Source organism: Polyodon spathula, chromosome 17, assembly GCF_017654505.1.
Source record: "Polyodon spathula isolate WHYD16114869_AA chromosome 17, ASM1765450v1, whole genome shotgun sequence".
NCBI classification, from domain to species: domain Eukaryota; kingdom Metazoa; phylum Chordata; class Actinopteri; order Acipenseriformes; family Polyodontidae; genus Polyodon; species Polyodon spathula.
The window spans coordinates 4,619,390-4,636,474 of record NC_054550.1 but is presented as its reverse complement, the minus strand read 5'-3'; the positions used below and the strand labels follow the sequence as shown (position 1 = coordinate 4,636,474).

The 17,085-nt window shown below is 48.3% G+C and overlaps 1 protein-coding gene across 3 annotated transcripts in view; it reads right to left on the bottom strand.

Annotated features, from left to right (window-relative positions):
• Positions 1 to 262: 262 nt before the first annotated feature.
• eps8l2 (EPS8 like 2) overlaps positions 263 to 17,085 on the bottom strand; it is a 29,529-nt gene continuing 12,706 nt past the window's right edge. For 2 of the 3 annotated variants that reach the window (XM_041276411.1, XM_041276413.1), the window contains 18 exons: positions 15,679 to 15,743; positions 13,458 to 13,619; positions 13,196 to 13,348; positions 12,512 to 12,591; positions 12,034 to 12,155; positions 11,669 to 11,748; positions 9,915 to 10,041; positions 8,389 to 8,477; positions 8,172 to 8,246; positions 6,295 to 6,443; positions 5,729 to 5,891; positions 5,352 to 5,386; positions 4,560 to 4,659; positions 2,786 to 2,917; positions 2,179 to 2,308; positions 1,424 to 1,607; positions 1,063 to 1,195; positions 263 to 809 (listed from right to left, as the gene is read on the bottom strand). In XM_041276411.1, the coding sequence (XP_041132345.1) occupies positions 732 to 809; positions 1,063 to 1,195; positions 1,424 to 1,607; positions 2,179 to 2,308; positions 2,786 to 2,917; positions 4,560 to 4,659; positions 5,352 to 5,386; positions 5,729 to 5,891; positions 6,295 to 6,443; positions 8,172 to 8,246; positions 8,389 to 8,477; positions 9,915 to 10,041; positions 11,669 to 11,748; positions 12,034 to 12,155; positions 12,512 to 12,591; positions 13,196 to 13,348; positions 13,458 to 13,619; positions 15,679 to 15,743 (2,057 nt within the window). In that variant the 3' untranslated portion in view covers positions 263 to 731. The remainder of the gene's footprint in view (positions 810 to 1,062; positions 1,196 to 1,423; positions 1,608 to 2,178; positions 2,309 to 2,785; positions 2,918 to 4,559; positions 4,660 to 5,351; positions 5,387 to 5,728; positions 5,892 to 6,294; positions 6,444 to 8,171; positions 8,247 to 8,388; positions 8,478 to 9,914; positions 10,042 to 11,668; positions 11,749 to 12,033; positions 12,156 to 12,511; positions 12,592 to 13,195; positions 13,349 to 13,457; positions 13,620 to 15,678; positions 15,744 to 17,085) is intronic. The other variant, XM_041276412.1, reaches the window with a different exon arrangement.

The window sequence follows — 17,085 nt, the reverse complement described above, 5'->3', positions numbered from 1 at the left end:
GGTTCCATACATTGCATAGATAGAATCAAAACACGTGAATTATGATGTTGGAAAATATAGGATGCGCAAAGCGGATACCGAGAGAATGGCACTAATATATGATAATATATATTATATATAATATATATAATATATATTATATAATATATATTTTTAAAAATCAAGTGTCACAGTGGGGAGGGTCCCCCTGCCTACTCCACGGCAACGAACACAACACACGTCTCATATTATGGGATTTATTTTATTATTAGCATTTCATAACAGCAATATATTAATATATTCACGAAGCATTAAATAACAAACAAACAAACAAACAAACAAAAAACAACCCCAGCAGTGCCACTATTCTGGATTTCATAAAAGGGCCAAATTAATGAATTGCAAATTAAATAAACTGTATCGTGTGGATTTCTACATAAGAAGTAAAGGCAAAATGGACTAATATATATATAGCACATTCATCTATACATGTATGTATTGTCATATCAGTGTGTGTGTATATGTATGTATGTATATATATATATATAATTATATCAATGCATGGCTTCTTGTCAGATTAGTTGTACAGATGGATCTATATCTTGTATAATTTTGTATGGTGTTTTCCACCCCTTCTCCTCCCCTGCTACAGCTGATAGATCACTATCAAACTCCACAGCCTGTTTGTTTCTGTCTGCTGTTATCCAGTCACCAGGTTGTTGTTTTGTTTCTGGGTTGGGAGATGCTGTTTCTTATTCCTGGCTGGTTGAAGTGATCCTCTCCTGTCTCCTCCTCATGATCTCCTGCAGTTCAGAGTCACCTTGACTCTTCTGAGAGAGAGAGAGAGAGAGAGAGATTATGTAGATATGATACAACAAATAACTGAGAATGAGTATCATAATGTCCTTTTTTATTTGTCCCACTGCCTGCCTCACCCTGCCCTGCTCCTACTCCCTCCTCCCTCCTCCCTGCTCTGCTCCCTGCCCCCTCCTCCATGCTCCCTCCTCCCTGCTCCCTCCTCCTTGCTCCCTCCTCCCTGCTCCCTCCTCCTTGCTCCCTGCCCTGCTCCCTCCTCCCTCTCACCTCAAGCTGTGCTTTCTGCACGGTGATCTGGCTGTAGACCCGCGAGCCTTCATCTCCGCACACCGCCTTCAGCTCCTCCTTATTAAGAGAGAAAAGCTGAGCGCCGGTCAGGATCCCCAGACTCTGAACCGTCCTGAAGGGGAGAGAGTGGGAGTGAGAGAGAGAGAGAGAGGGGAGTGTGTGTGTGTGTGAGAGAGAGAGAGAGAGAGGTCCAGAAACACTGTTATTTTCTACCTACTGCTCCTTGTTGTGTAAATATGTGGCAATGGGGGTTCAGTCTCTTGGTAATGTTAGGGCTAAGGCCAGGGTTAGGGACAGAGTCAGGGACAGGGTTAGGTTGAGGGCTATTATTGGGACTCACGGTTTGGAGAAGCCCTTGCCCTCCAGCCAGGCCTTCACTTGCCCCGCCCCCGAGCCAAAGTTGAGTGGCACCAGGGCACTCTGAGCACGCTCCACCTTGAAGTTCCGAGCCGGTGGCTGAGTCTTGTTGGTGGTGATCCTCTTGAGGAGCTCGTCGTTCACCTCATCCATCTGGTGAATACGCTCTGGAGAGAGAGGAGAGGGGAAGAGAGGAGAGAGGAGGGGGGAGTGGGGAGAGGAGAACAGAGAGTAGAGGAGACAGGAGAGAGGAGAGAGGAGGGGGGAGAGTAGAGCAGAGAGTAGAGGAGATAGGAGAGAGGAGAGAGAAGGAGAGGAGTGGAGAGAGGAGAAGAGGAAAGGAAAGGAGAGAGGAGAGGGTAGGGGTAAGTAGGTTAGGTTAAAGGTTAAGGTTGTGGTGGAATTCCCAGGGGGCGGCGCACAATTGACCGAGCACTACCGGGGGGTAGGGGGTGGGGGGGTGGACCAGTGTGTCCTCGGCTCACCACGCACCAGCAACCCCTGTAGACTGGCTGGGTGCCTGTGGGCTTGCCTGTAAGCTGCCCAAAGCTGCGTTGTCCTCCAATGCTGTAGCTCTGAGGTGGCTGCATGGCAGGTCAGCAGAGTGAAGACGCACACGTTTCGGAGGACAGCGTGTGTTCGTCTTTGCCACTCCCGAGTCTGGGGAGAGTTGTTAGGGAGAGTGTAAGGGGTATTACAGGGACTCCATGCAGAGGGGGTGAGGGGGAGGGTACTCACGGTCTTTGTCCCTTGGGGAGAGCATGGGGCCCCCCATCTCAAAGCTCTCTTGTCTCCCCAGCTGGCTGTTGATTGGGCTCATGGGTCCCCCTCCCCTCGAGCTCACGTCCCCCTTATAGCGCTGGTTTGGCTGCAGGAGAATTACACAGGTGTCAGATAATACACTGCAGCTCTTTAACACTGACGCACAGTGCTGTACCTGTGTCTACCAGGACAGGGTTACTTCTCTCTACCTGTGTGTACCTGTTCTCATCTGTGTGTTAACTGTGTGTACCTGTGTCTCACCTTTGTGAGTACCTGTGTACCTGTGTGTCACTATGTCCCACGTGGGCAGGGTTACCTGTGTCTCACCTGTGTACCTGTGTGTCACTGTGTCTCACCTGTGTACCTGTGTGTCGCTGTGTCTCACCTGTGTGCCTGTGTACCTGTGTGTCGCTGTGTCTCACCTGTGTGCCTGTGTGTCGCTGTGTCTCACCTGTGTGCCTGTGTACCTGTGTGTTGCTGTGTCTCACCTGTGTGCCTGTGTGTCGCTGTGTCTCACCTGTGTGCCTGTGTACCTGTGTGTCGCTGTGTCTCACCTGTGTGCCTGTGTGTCGCTGTGTCTCACCTGGCTGTAGAGGGGCTCAGGCTGCCCCTGGGGTTCCTCCAGCTTCACCACGTCCAGGATGTTGTAAGGCACGTACCCCGACACTCCACTCCGGTTCAGCAGCTTCCACCACTGCTTGTTATCCTCCACCACCTGCAGGGGGCAGCTCTCACTGTCACACACATAGACACAAACCACTCCAGCAGCAGCAGGGCTCAGTGCACCAATCATGTACCCAGGAGTACAGGCAGGGCCTCTAACATCTAGAGTTATGGATATTAGAAAGTGGACAAATAAAAACAAGTCTGATGCTGGTCATAAATCTGTATCGGAGACAAGCAGCGAGGATCCTTCAGCCAGCTTAAACAACTGGCAGAATGATTCAGGTATGGAAAACCCAGCTCAACCGGGTCTTAAGAAGTTTCCATCACGCAGTTTTGGAGGCAAAAAAAGATCATTTAACCTTGCCTTTACTGTTAGTGGATATAGTGATTGGAAGCACGCAGTTGAATGCAATTTTGAGAATACTGGACATTCCAAACAAAATGCTTCAGGGAGAAAAAAGTGATCTTGTTTCTGCTGTAGTGCTTCAGAGTGTATTGCGAAACTGTGTTTTTAACGACCTGCTGAATGACTGCGGTGAAACAACTGTGCCATGCAGGAAATGGGGAGTTTTACATTTGAGCAAGCACCTTAAAGACTTTGTGGTTGAGGGATCTGTTGGTCAGCCAGGGGGTCAAGCTGATAATCAATGTGAGCTCAAGGGGCTGTTTTATGATGTACTGGATGCTGTACTAGTTGAACTCTTGGCTCGTTTTAATGAACGTTATAATTGCAGAGCGACAGACTGCCGACCCCAGTAACCCAACGTTTCCACAACTTGCTAATTTGCAACCCTTAGTTAATTTAACCAAGTTGAATCTGAATTGCTAGTTGCACGTCAGTTTCTACAGAAGCAGATTAAATCAGACGAAAATGAAAAGTGGATGACCCAGTCTGCGCTGAAAATGTTTCACAGCACCCTTGTACCATCAAGACAGTGCTACGACTTGGGGCAGGAGAAGGAGCAAGCTTCAAACCGCAAAGCGCACCTCATTCAGCTGGCCTTTGAGAAGGATGTGACCCTTTACCGTGGCGAGTGGAAAGAAAGTAGTAATGAAAAAGTTCAATGCAAAAGCGAAGACTGCAGCTTTACTGAGGGCTTCTTCGTGACATTGCTAAGTTATGTTTTTCATTTAATCGAAATGCTTTGCCATTACAGATTCCCCGTCGATCTGTTGATTTGCTTGTTCAGTTGTTATATGATCAGTTATTTGCTTAGTTAGCTGTTATTTGCTAATAGGTGCATATAGTGAGTAGCATTGTAAAGCGCTTGGGTATTATTATTATTTGTGTCACTCTTGTGTTTAAATACAGGTACAATGTAGCATGTACGTGGCATGTACATATGCCCGATCACAGAAACGTGGTGGCCTCTTCCCGTGTAATTCCTGACGCCGGGTCCAGCCTCTATTTGCAGGGCAGGCAATCTGTATAGTATCAGCTCAGAGTTCTAGCACAGCACAGCAAAGTAATCCAGACCCTGGATATCTGAGTCACCTGCTAGTATCATAATATCATAATGAAATGCACAATGTAACAGTGTAGTGTAGATCTGTGATCAGTATGTAAAGCACTCCCTGACTTCTCTTTCTTTCTTTCTTTCTTTCTCTTTCTTTTTCTCTCTCTCTCTCTCTCTCTCTCTCTCTCTCTCTCTCTCTGTTTATATATACTGTACAGATCTCTGTTTGTTTACCTCCAGCACCTCGTCCTCCATTACTGACAGTTCGTTTGCATTCCGCGCTACGAAGCGGTAACGGATCTTGACATATTTCTTCTGTGGCGCCTCGTAACTTCTGCTCAAACAAAAACAAAAAACAAAACAAAATTCAAACCAATCAAACCGCAGCAGCAGCAGCTGAGAACATGGATTCTTCTGATGGTCTTTTCTAAGCATTTAGGTGATGCAGTTGCCCGTGCTTTGCCTTGTGTTGAAATTCATTGCCTTCAGACTTAGAAACAGCGTCTGCACAATGCCTTTTTAAATCACTCATAAATATGTTTTTTGCCGTTGATTTTATCTTGTTATTTCTCACCGCCTTCTCTTGCCAGGGCCCTCTTGTAAATGAGACGCCTCTCTCAAGGGCTCTACCCTGACACGCACACCCCAGAGGGCTGTTCATTATTCCACTCATCATCAATAATATATTTAGCAGGTAAATAATTAACATAGAAAAACCTCATTTACAAATACACACAGTACAATGAACACAAGGACTAATGGTTTCCATTAGGGGCCTTTTAGTCTCTCTCAATTCCCATTAGACAAAAAAAACTGTTTTAAAGAACTTTGTTGGTATTTTAAAAATATTTATTATTATTAATAATAATAATAATAATAATAATAATAATAATAATAATAATAATAATAATAATAAAGTAATAGCACTGCATTGCTCCCTTGTTTTTTATTCCCTGAAGGTGAGCCCGCCCCTTATCTCATTAATGCTTTGTGATTGGTCAAAGCTAATCTCTCTCTCTCTCGTACCCATTGGAGGGTAGGTAGGACTGCGCCATCGGCCGCTGCAAAACAAAACAGACACAGACAAGAGGCGTTAACATGCGTCATCATCACCTGCAAAGATGAAAAACTATAAGTGTTTCTCCAAAGCCTTTGTCAGCGCTTTTGACGTTAAGCTACAAAATTTTGTGGCTGAAGCCTTTGTCAGTGTTGCTGAAGTACAACTATAAGAAATGAACTCTGTAGAGCAGAGGATCACTTGGCTACTGTTATTAGGGTAAACACTATAAACATTTCAGTGAGTGCCGTCCTCAGTTGTACAGATGTATCTATAAGGTTTCAGCCAGTGCCCTTGTCAGAGTGTACTATCCAGGTGTCCTCCATGCCGAGGCCAGCCTCCTCACCTCCTCAGACTGCTGACGCTGGTACTCAACCAGGCTCGGTGCTGCCTGCTGCCCCCCATCCAGCTCCCAGGGAACGTTGCGGAAGTTCTCCAGCGGCGCCTCCCAGCCGTTCCGGAACTTGGGATAGTAGTGCGGCACGATCTGGTCCCGTGGCCACTCCGCCCTGCGAGGGAACAGGACAGTGTGTGAGAGTGTGAGTGTGTGTGAGCACCCTTAGTAAAAGCATAGCACAGTGTAATCAAGCACAGTGAAAGCATGCTAAGCTTTGTAAAGAACAGCGAAGTCTGGTAAAACATATTAACAAACATGACAAAAATCCATTGGAAAAGCACAGGGGAACAGCATTCAGCTATTCAGCTGTTTGTCTGTTGATTCATTTAGTCTTAATATCACAAATACCCTGACCAGGCAAGGCATCGTACAGCACACTGTGTGCCAAGAAACACACTGAGATCCATCCACTGCATGAGAACTCAAGAATCAAGATCTGTACTCAAAGGAAACTGAGTCGAGCATGAAGAGAGTGAGAACAGCTCCTAGAGACGGCTGTGTCAACTTGTCCTCACCGCGAGCGAGTCCAGGCGTCCCCCAGCTGCTCGTACACGCTCATCTCCTTGGGGGACAGGTGTCCTCGCAGGAAGTCCACCGCGTCTTTGGACAGCAGGGGGCTGATGACGGAGCGGGGTAGCTCGGGACCCCCACTGCTCTGCAGCACCTGAGGGGTTAACAAGCAGAGTCACCGTGAAGCTGAACGCTCCATCCCCTTCATTATACTGTGTGTGTGTGTGTGTGTGTGTGTGTGTCTGTGTGTGTGTATCTCTGTGTGTGTGTGTGTGTGTGTGTGTGTGTGTGTGTGTGTGTGTGTGTGTCTGTGTGTGTGTGTGTGTGTGTGTGTGTGTCTGTGTGTGTGTGTGTGTGTCTGTGTGTGTGTGTGTGTGTGTGTGTGTGTGTGTGTGTGTGTGTGTGTGTGTGTGTGTGTGTGTGTGTGTCTGTGTGTGTGTGTGTGTGTGTGTGTGTGTGTGTGTGTGTCTGTGTGCGAGCCACAGTGTCAGGCTGAAGAGGAGTTGCCAGGACTTGACGACACGACACCTGAGAGCAGAGGCAGGGGGGAGAGAGAGACGGTCTGTTCAATTCATCTAAACAGCAGGCAGTGCTGAGCACACCTGCTTCGGCATTGCAAAACACAATAACAAGCCACTTTGTGGGGAAAAACAACAGGGACAAAACCCTAATGAAGAGTGGTCTGAAAAGAAGGGGAGGTGTAGGAATAATACACTGTGGTGAAGGCACAGTGAGAGCATACAAGCTCAGTCAAAAGAAAAAAACGTGTGTGTCTGGCACCCACGTTGATAAGCACACAGATGTGTTTGGAAGCATGTGTGTGTGTGTCTGGATTTTGTAAACTTTGCTTGGCTTCCCGTTTGTTCTTGTGCATTTCGCTGTGTCCATTTAATCTGTGTGTGTGTGTGTGTGTGTGTGTGTGTGTGTGTACCAAGCTGTCCCATGTCACTGATTGTGTGCGTGTAGTTGATTATTTGTTTGGGTAGTTGACTGTGTGTTTGTAAAGTTGCCATTATTTCATATTTAACTGTCTGATTGTGTGTTTGACCCTGTGATTGTGTGTGTGTGTGTGTGTGATTGTGTGTGTGTGTGTGATTGTGTGATTGTGTGTATGAATGTGTGTGTGTGTTATTGTGATGTGTGACTGTGTGTGTGATTGCGTGTGATTGTGTGTGATGTGTGATTGTGTGTATGAATGTGTGTGTGATTGTGTGTATGAATGTGTGTGTGTGTATTGTGAATGTGTGTGTGATTGTGTGTGTGTGTGTGTGTGATTGTGTGTGTGTGTGTGTGTGTGTGTGTGAATGTGATTGTGTGATGTGTGTGTGTGTGTGTGTGTGATTGTGTGTGTGTGATTGTTGATTGTGATGTGTGTGTGTGTGATTGTGTGTGTGTGTGTATGAATGTGTGTGTGTGTTATTGTGTGATGTGTGATTGCATGTGTGTGATTATGTGTGTGTGATTGTGTGATTGTGATGTGTGAATGTGTGTGTGATTGTGTGTGTGTGTGTGTGATTGTGTGTGTGTGTGTGTTGTGTGTGATGTGTGATGTGTGTGTTATTGTGATGTGTGACTGTGTGTGTGATTGCGTGTGATTGTGTGTGATGTGTGATTGTGTGTATGAATGTGTGTGTGATTGTGTGTATGAATGTGTGTGTGTGTTATTGTGATGTGTGATTGCATGTGTGTGATTATGTGTGTGTGATTGTGTGATTGTGATGTGTGAATGTGTGTGTGATTGTGTGTGTGTGTGTGATTGTGTGATTGTGTGTATGAATGTGTGTGTGATTGTGTGTGTGTGTGTGTGTGATTGTGTGTGTGATTGTGTGAGTGTGATGTGTGAATGTGTGTGTGATTGTGTGTTTATGTCGTGTTGCCTCACCAGCTCCAGGGGTCCGAAGAGGAAGTGGACGAGCTCGGCAGCGCTGGGGTTCTGAATGTGCATCTTCAGCTTGGCCTGCGTGGACAGACACACAGACAGACAGGCAGTTAAAACATGTCTCTATAAGCTCAAGGCAAAACACGAAATGGACCAGCGAACTGATCGATGCTGGTTGATACAGCCGTGCTGTCGAAGCCTCAGGCAGCCCCTCTCTTACCAGCAGGTTGAAGGCCAGCTTGATCTTCTGCAGACTGTCTGTGAACTCAGCCTGAGATGGAGGCTTCGCCCTGAGAGTCAGCATTCCCTCTAGAATACAAACAACAACAAAAATACAGCGAAGCGTCGCATATCTGCCCGTCACAGAACCGCCCTGATCAATTCACCGCCTCGTTAAATAGATTAATAAATACATATTAAAGTGAGGCTATGAGAGTAATGGCATTGCCGTGATGGAAACAGAAAGAAAGCCTTCCAGCAATCAGCCTCTTGGTGCCTTCCCCTTTAAGAGAGGCGGGCTGCGTGCGTGTGTCAGTCAGCTGAGTGCAGCAGTGACGTTTCAATATCAAGAAAGAGCGCAAAGTACCGTGACAGAGATATTAAGAAGAACCGGGGAGACAGGGACTTCTAGAGTTAAGAAAGAAGCCACCAGTTTCAGGTTACTGTACATTTACCATTTGTTTTATATATATTTTTAAAGCTTTGCATGGAGATGGCTTACAGCAAGCCAAATAGCAGCACTGTGTATTTGTAGCCTAATTAATCACATTTAGATTTGCTTACTTTTAAAGAAGAATTTCCCTGTGTTTAAAGCAGTTTGCGTGTTGTTTCTGTTCACTAACCTATATATGCATGTGTAAATGTCAATTTCTATAGCTGTTTGTGAATCCGACTTTTTCTACAGAGGGTTGGATATGCGACGTTGTACTGTAATGGAAAGCCATTGAAGAAATCCACTTGCTTAATTTTCTCCCCCTCTCTCCCCCTGTCTCTCTCTTCTCTCCCCAATGTCTCTCCCCCCTATCCCTCTCACCCTCCTCTCTCTGTCTCTTCCTGTATCTCCCTTTCTCTCTCCTTCTCTCCCCCATCTCCTCTCCCCGTCTCCCCTCTCCCCCCCTCTCTCCCCTGCCTCCCCCTCTCATCCGTCTCCCCCTCTCATTCCTCTCACCCCTCTCTCCCCTGCCTCCCTCTCTCATCCCTCTCTCACCCCTCTCTCCTTGTCTCACCCCTCTCACCCCTCTCTCACTCCTCTCTCCTTGTCTCTCACCCCTCTCTCACCCTCTCTCCTTCTCACCCCTCTCTCACCCTCTCTCCTTGCCTCTCCCCTCTCACCCCTCTCTCACTCCTCTCTCCTTGTCTCTCCCCTCTCACCTCTGCCTCCCCCTCTCATCCCTCTCTCACTCCTCTCTCCTTGTCTCTCACCCCTCTCTCACCCTCTCTCCTTCTCACCCCTCTCTCACCCTCTCTCCTTGTCTCTCCCCTCTCACCCCTCTCTCACCCTCTCTCCTCTCTCACCCCTCTCTCACCCTCTCTCCTTGTCTCTCCCCTCTCACCCCTGCCTCCCCCTCTCATCCCTCTCTCACCCCTCTCTCCTTGTCTCACCCCTCTCTCACCCTCTCTCTTCTTGTCTCTCCCCTCTCACCCTCCTCTGCCTCTCCCCTCTCATCCCTCTCTCACTCCTCTCTCCTTGTCTCTCCCCTCTCACCCCTCTCTCTCCCCCTGTCTCCTCTGTTTAGATGGCTGTACCTGCAGGCCCCTTCTTCTTGTTCTTCTTGTTTCTCTTGCGCTGGTTCAGCTGGCTGAACGCCTCAGCGGCTTTCTGCAGCCGCGATACGAAGATCTCGATGTCGTCGAGCGCGCAGTTCAGGATTTGCTGGAGAGGGGAGAGGGGCAATGAAGAGATGAAGAAGGGCAATCGCAGAGCTTCAAAGGCAGAGGAATTAAATGATGTGTAAAACAAGAAGACGACTAAGGATTGAGAGAAAGTTTAAAACTGAAAAAGGAACAGTGATCAAACAATCAAAAAAAAAGTTGATAAAAGTTAATAAAGATTTTTAACACTGAATTGGGATAGCAAGTAAGGAGAGGGTGTAATGCAACTTGATTGGCTCCAGCATGTGATCCAGGCTCTCAGTGATGATGGAGAGAGAGGGGAGAGGCATTGGGTACAGCGTGTGATCCAGGCTCTCAGTGATGATGGAGAGAGAGGGTGGAGGCACTGGGTACAGCGTGTGATCCAGTCTCTCAGTGATGATGGAGAGAGAGGGTGGAGGCACTGGGTACAGCGTGTGATCCAGGCTCTCAGTGATGATGGAGAGAGAGAGGCACTGGGTACAGCGTGTGATGAAGGAGAGAGAGGGTGGAGGCACTGGGTACAGCGTGTGATCCAGGCTCTCAGTGATGAAGGAGAGAGAGGGTGGAGGCACTGGGTACAGCGTGTGATCCAGGCTCTCAGTGATGAAGGAGAGAGAGGGTGGAGGCACTGGGTACAGCGTGTGATCCAGGCTCTCAGTGATGATGGAGAGAGAGGGGAGAGGCACTGGGTACAGCGTGTGATCCAGTCTCTCAGTGATGATGGAGAGAGAGGGTGGAGGCACTGGGTACAGCGTGTGATCCAGGCTCTCAGTGATGATGGAGAGAGAGGGTGGAGGCACTGGGTACAGCGTGTGATCCAGGCTCTCAGTGATGAAGGAGAGAGAGGGTGGAGGCACTGGGTACAGCGTGTGATCCAGGCTCTCAGTGATGAAGGAGAGAGAGGGTGGAGGCACTGGGTACAGCGTGTGATCCAGGCTCTCAGTGATGAAGGAGAGAGAGGGTGGAGGCACTGGGTACAGCGTGTGATCCAGGCTCTCAGTGATGATGGAGAGAGAGGGGAGAGGCACTGGGTACAGCGTGTGATCCAGGCTCTCAGTGATGAAGGAGAGAGAGGGTGGAGGCACTGGGTACAGCGTGTGATCCAGGCTCTCAGTGATGAAGGAGAGAGAGGGTGGAGGCACTGGGTACAGCGTGTGATCCAGGCTCTCAGTGATGAAGGAGAGAGAGGGTGGAGGCACTGGGTACAGCGTGTGATCCAGTCTCTCAGTGATGAAGGAGAGAGAGGGGAGAGGCACTGGGTATAGCGTGTGATGAATGAGAGAGAGAGGGGGGAGGCACTGGGTAGAGCGTGTGATCTAGGCTCTCAGTGATGATGGAGAGAGAGGAGAGAGGCACTGGGTACAGCGTGTGATGAAGGAGAGAGGGGGGAGGCACTGGGTATAGCGTGTGATCCAGTCTCTCAGTAATGAAGCAGAGAGAGGGGAGAGGCACTGGGTATAGCGTGTGATGAAGGAGAGAGAGGGGGGGAGGCACTGGGTACAGCGTGTGATGAAGGAGAGAGAGGGGGGAGGCACTGGGTACAGCGTGTGATGAAAGAGAGAGAGGGGGGAGGCACTGGGTACAGCGTGTGATGAAGGAGAGAGAGGGGGGAGGCACTGGGTACAACGTGTGATCTAGGCTCTCACCACATCTTTTTCAATCCTCTGAGCCAGCCCCTCGTAAGACACCTCGTGTTCCTGGGCAGTGGATCCTCTCCTCTCAAGATCTGTGAGTCAAACACAGGTGGAATGGGCAGCAGGATATACAAGGTGATGGGGAGAAACCCTAGCCCTAACCCTAACCCTAACCCTAAACCCTAACCCTAACAACATCAGCAACATTTTCGCCTCAAAGAAATGTCGAAACTTTTAGCGAGCGCGGTGGTAGACTGCTTTGTGAATATTGCATCGCTATTGGCCTGTGAGATGAGCAATGCTATTGAAGTGTGATCTGGCTCTGCTCTCTGCACCAGTGTGAGCCTGCATGTGTCCCGCAGTGCCGCGCTGCTCACCTTTAGCGGAGCTGGACATGAGCGCGGCGACACGGCCCTTCACATTGCCACTAGGGGGCGCGTGAGAGGCGCCTGGTGGGATGATGGATTCGCGCTGACGCTTCATCTTCTCCTGGTTCACCCTGGCGAGGGAAACACACGACAAAAATGACACGCAGCTTAGAGAAGACATGTGAGCAAGAGACAGGGATCACAAGAACAGAGTAAGGGGGAAGCAAACCAAAATCCTAAAAGAAAGGTAATAAATGCAACAGAATGTTTAGATTTGAAATCTGTCTCGATGTCTTCAATGCTGTCACTGATTTGACAAAGTTTCTTTTAGTATTGCTAGTACTTCCCCAGCAGAGGGAGCTCATGTTGTATGTTTGAGTGTTGTGTGAGTGTGAGTTGGTGTGGGTGTGCAATGTTTGTAGAATAGATCACAGAAAGCATGTCCTGCAGTATCAATTTACACCCCTGCAGAGAGCCTGGCACTTACTTGAGGGTCTGTGGCCTCATCTTCTTGCCGTGCTTGCTGTCTCCGATCGCGCTGTCGATGTCAGCATGGACCATCTCAGCCTGACAGGATAGAGCAGAAAAGCTGATGCTGACATGTTGAGAGGATCTGAGACAATATGTGAGGCAAAGAAAGTGACAGACCGAGGGTGCACAGCTTCAGAGCCCCCAGCTCCGGGACCCCCCCCAACTCCAGAGCCCCCCAGCTCCTGAACCCCCTGGGGCTGTGGTTGGGGTTGGTGCTGGGGTTGTTTTGGGCGGTTATTAGTGGTTGGGTTGGGGCTGGTGTTGGGGTTGGTGTCGGACTAGGTTGGTGCTGGGGTTGAGGTTAGGGTTGGGTTTGGGGTTGATGCTGGGGCTGGGGTTTGGTTTGGGGCTGGGGTTGGGTTGGGGTTGGGGCTGGTGTTTGGTTTGGGGCTGGGCTAGGTTGGGGTTAGGGTTGGGGTTGGGTCATAGCAACTCGGTTCTGGGGGTTGAGGTTAATTGGGGTTGGTGCTTGGGTTGGGGGTGGGGCTGGGTGGGGGTGGGGCTGGACTAGTTTGGTCCTGGGGTTGGGTGTTAGGTTTGGGTTTTGGGTTGGAGTTGGGGCTGGGGTTGGGGTTGGGGTTGGGGTTGAGGTTGGGGTTGGGTTATGATTAGGGTTAGGGTCAGGTTCAGTGTCTCTTACCTCCACCTCATCGCAGTGGAAGAAGTGGATGTCTGGCTTGTGCTGCTCAGACTCCTCCTGGCACATAAGCAGCAGCACAGAGGAGTAGCTTGTCTGGTTCAGCACTGTCTGGCACAGGTGCACTGTGGGAAGGGGGAAGTTCTCCAGCTCCTCCTGGGGACAGACACACATAATCACTTTCAGGATTATGTACCCCCCCCCCCGTCTCCCATTTGTTTCCCCCTCTAAAATCACCCCTCTCTTCACCACTCCCCTCCCTCACCTGTGTCTCGCAGTCCAGCAGCCGGATGGCTGTATTGGTGACCTGCAGCAGCATCTCCTGGGCCCAGATCTTCTGCCTGGAGTCCAGCAGGATCAGCTTCTTAATAGCGTCGTCAACCGTGGTGATGGCCTCGCTCTTGTCCATCACGAAAGTGGACAGATGCTGGGGGACAGGGTCAGGGGACAACTCTTTGAAAAAGTACAATTCATGGTGATGACGTGTTTCAATGTGGTCGGTGACAGGATGGGACAAAGTCCTTTCATGAAGTAACATTTATTTATTCCTCTATAACCTGTTTATTATTATTATTATTATTATTACAAAAACAACCTCATATAGAATTTGTGACGTTAAACTGATAAGAAGTTTATTAAGTTCATGTAAAAAAAAAAAAAAAAAAAAAAAAAAATCACTCAGTAGCATTTCTATCAAAGCTGCAGAGGTTTTATAATTGCCAGTAAAAACTGATTCGTGTTTTTCTTGCTCATATAAAGCTTCATAGATATATTTCTTTTTTTATGGCCCCTTGTATTACTGATAATAGTTACATCATAAAACAAAATATTTGCATGTTGGTCAAAGTCCAGCTGAAAATGAACCGTGATTTCCCTTGTCGGGAATGAGACAATGAGGAAATGGGACAGCGAGGGAATGGGACAGTAAGCAGCACCATCTACAGTACATGTCCAGCTGGTCCCAGGTGGCTTTGTGCAAGACTGTCAGCACCCTAGACAGCCGTCAGCACCCTGTTTAAACGTGCCAAAGGGATTGAAGAGAAACCGCTACAGGGGACCAAGTCCTATCACAGCAAATACAGCCTGTGTATCAAGCAGGTGAAAAATAAAGGTGTTGTTCTCATAGTTTCCTAAAGGCACTTCACTGATTAATCCAAACACTGCATTCACAGGAACACAGACACAGACAGATAAGAAGCAGTCAGAACTAACCTTTATAAAAGCATAGCAAGGTGTAATAAAGCACAGGGAAAGCATGGTAAAGCATAGAGAGGTATGGTGAAGCATAGGGAAGCACTTAGAAGAACAGAGAGGTCTGGTAAAGCATAGGGAAGCATTGTAAAGCATAGAGGGGTATGGTGAAGCACAGGGAAGCACTGAGAAGAACAGAGAGGTCTGGTAAAGCATAGGGAAGCATTGTAAAGCATAGAGGGGTATGGTAAAGCATAGGGAAGCATTGCAAAGCATAGAGGGGTATGGTAAAGCATAGGGAAGCGTTGCAAAGCACATAGAGGTAAAGCAACACATAAAAAAACAAACCATGGTAAACTAACCCTTATAAACGTTTCCTATAGTAAAAGCATAGCAAGGTGTAATAAAGCACAGGGAAGGATTCTGAAGTGCAAAGAGGTATGGTGAACCACATAAAAAAAAAAAAGGTAAACCATGGTAAAAGCATGGGGGGGCCCACTACAAAATTACTGCAAATTTACTGGAGTAAACTCTTTTTTATTTATTTATTTATTTATTTTTAAATGTAGCCGTCGCCAATTATTATTTTTTATATTCTCTCCCCAATTTAGTCATGTCCAATTATTTTTAGGCTCAGCTCACTGCTACCATCCCTGCAAAGTGAACACACGCTGTCCTCCGAAGCGAGTGCCGTCAGCCGCCCGCATCTTTGCACCCTGCAGACTCACCATGCAGCCACCCAGAGCTACAGTGTCAGAGGACAACGCAGCTCTGGGCAGCTTACAGGCAAGCCCGCGGGCGTCTGGCCAGACCACAGGGGTCGCTGGTGCGCGGTGAGCCGAGAACACCCTGGCCAACCGAGCCCTCCCTCCCCCCGGGCGGCGCTGGGTCAATTGTGCGCCACCTCCTAGGAACTGCCGGTCACGGTCAGCGGTGACATAGCCTGGATTCGAACTTGCGATCTCCAGGATATAGAGCACATCTGGGAGCCCCAGGATTAAACTTTTATAAATTAAAAAAAAAGGAACAATTGCAACTGCACAGTATAACCATGGGAAAAGCATGAGGAAAAATGCAAAATTGTGGTGCAAATGTAATGCGGAGACCTTTTATAAGGGTAGGGCTGCTATCGTGCCTTTCCTGTTATTTTAAAGTGCTTGAATCTTAGGTCTGCAGATGCATTCTGAATGTTCTGAGTCATCTACATTGTGGCAGTGATGGAGCTACCTGATTGGTGGATGAGGGCTCAAAGGTATCCCCATGTTCCCCACCATTCCCCAGTGCACCCCTCTTACCTCCACGTGGTACTGAGATGTCTCCTGCATAATGACATTAGAGTGTGAATACTTCTTCCTCTGTTCTGCATGGGGGGGGAGGACAGGAGAAACAAGCAGTGAGTCGGGGCTGAAGGGAAAGTCGGTTCTATTGCAGATTGAAATCAGAGCTGGTGAGGAAGAGAGATGTGCTCCAGCATCACACACAGAGCTCCTCCCCCCAGCGTGGACTGCACCAGCGATAGCATCACACACACAGAGCTCCTCCCCCCCAGCGCTGGATTGCACCAGCGATAGGATCACACACAGAGCTCCTCCCCCCAGCGCTGGATTGCTCCAGCGATAGCATCATACACAGAGCTCCTCCTCCCAGCGCTGGATTGCACCAGCGTTAGCATCACAGACACAGAGCTCCTCCCCTGCTAGAGCTTAGATGATGTGCCTGACAGCCTGTTTTGCATGACATGTGCTGATAAAGCCTGTAACGGTCCACTGTAAAACCTGTTTTAATGTGAGTTCCACATGTTTACTGGAAATGAGCAGTACTAATATAGTACATCAGTACTGAGTAAAGCTGAGGGAACACAAAGCCACTTTCTAGGGTCAGTGGTTTGAAACCTGGAGACCTAGTTTGAGACAACTTTGCTGTATCAAACCCAAGTCTCCCCTGGTGTGCCGTGTAGTGGCCTGAAACCTAGTCTCCTGGAACCAAGTTCCAAGCTGCAAAGTGGCTTCGTGTTCCCTCAGCTTGCAGCAGGCGAAGAGGAAACATTTTTAGCAAGCATTGCGAATAACAATCTCTCCGGAAACAACAGCACAGATGCACACAGAACACACACAGGTAAGAAAACCCAAGATAACGTGGACGGTATGAAACGTCCCTTTAAAAGTTAAGGCACGATATTGAATAGTTGAGGGCGTAACTGTACCTTCACAATACCCACATACCCGGTCCTGCTAGCAGCCTTGTGAATTGTGGCAGCTCTTCTTATCAGCTGCTTCACGTCTGTACACAGTGACCTGGATAGCGATTCCTTTCTGCACGGATCTCTTTACCTTGTCTGCTCTCTGACTATTATTCTCTGTTACCGGCAGGTTTGCCTTTTTTTTTTATTTCAGTACATTTTGTACAAATAATAACTGTTTGAGACGACAAACAGCGGCCAAAACGATAGGGAAGTATAGATTTGCTTTCATCATAATAACTAGAAGCCCTTTTTCCACCCACACACATGAGCTGGTAGAAAACAAAAGAATCTGCTGAGGGCTGAATGCTCTACAGTAACCTGCACTGGCACTGTCGACAATCTTATAGATATTGCAGCATCCACAGCCCGCTCCCTCTTACACACTTGCATCCACAATGGGATTTGATGAAGCAGTTACACAGGCATACTGTACTGTAAGAATAATCTGAGTGACACCTGC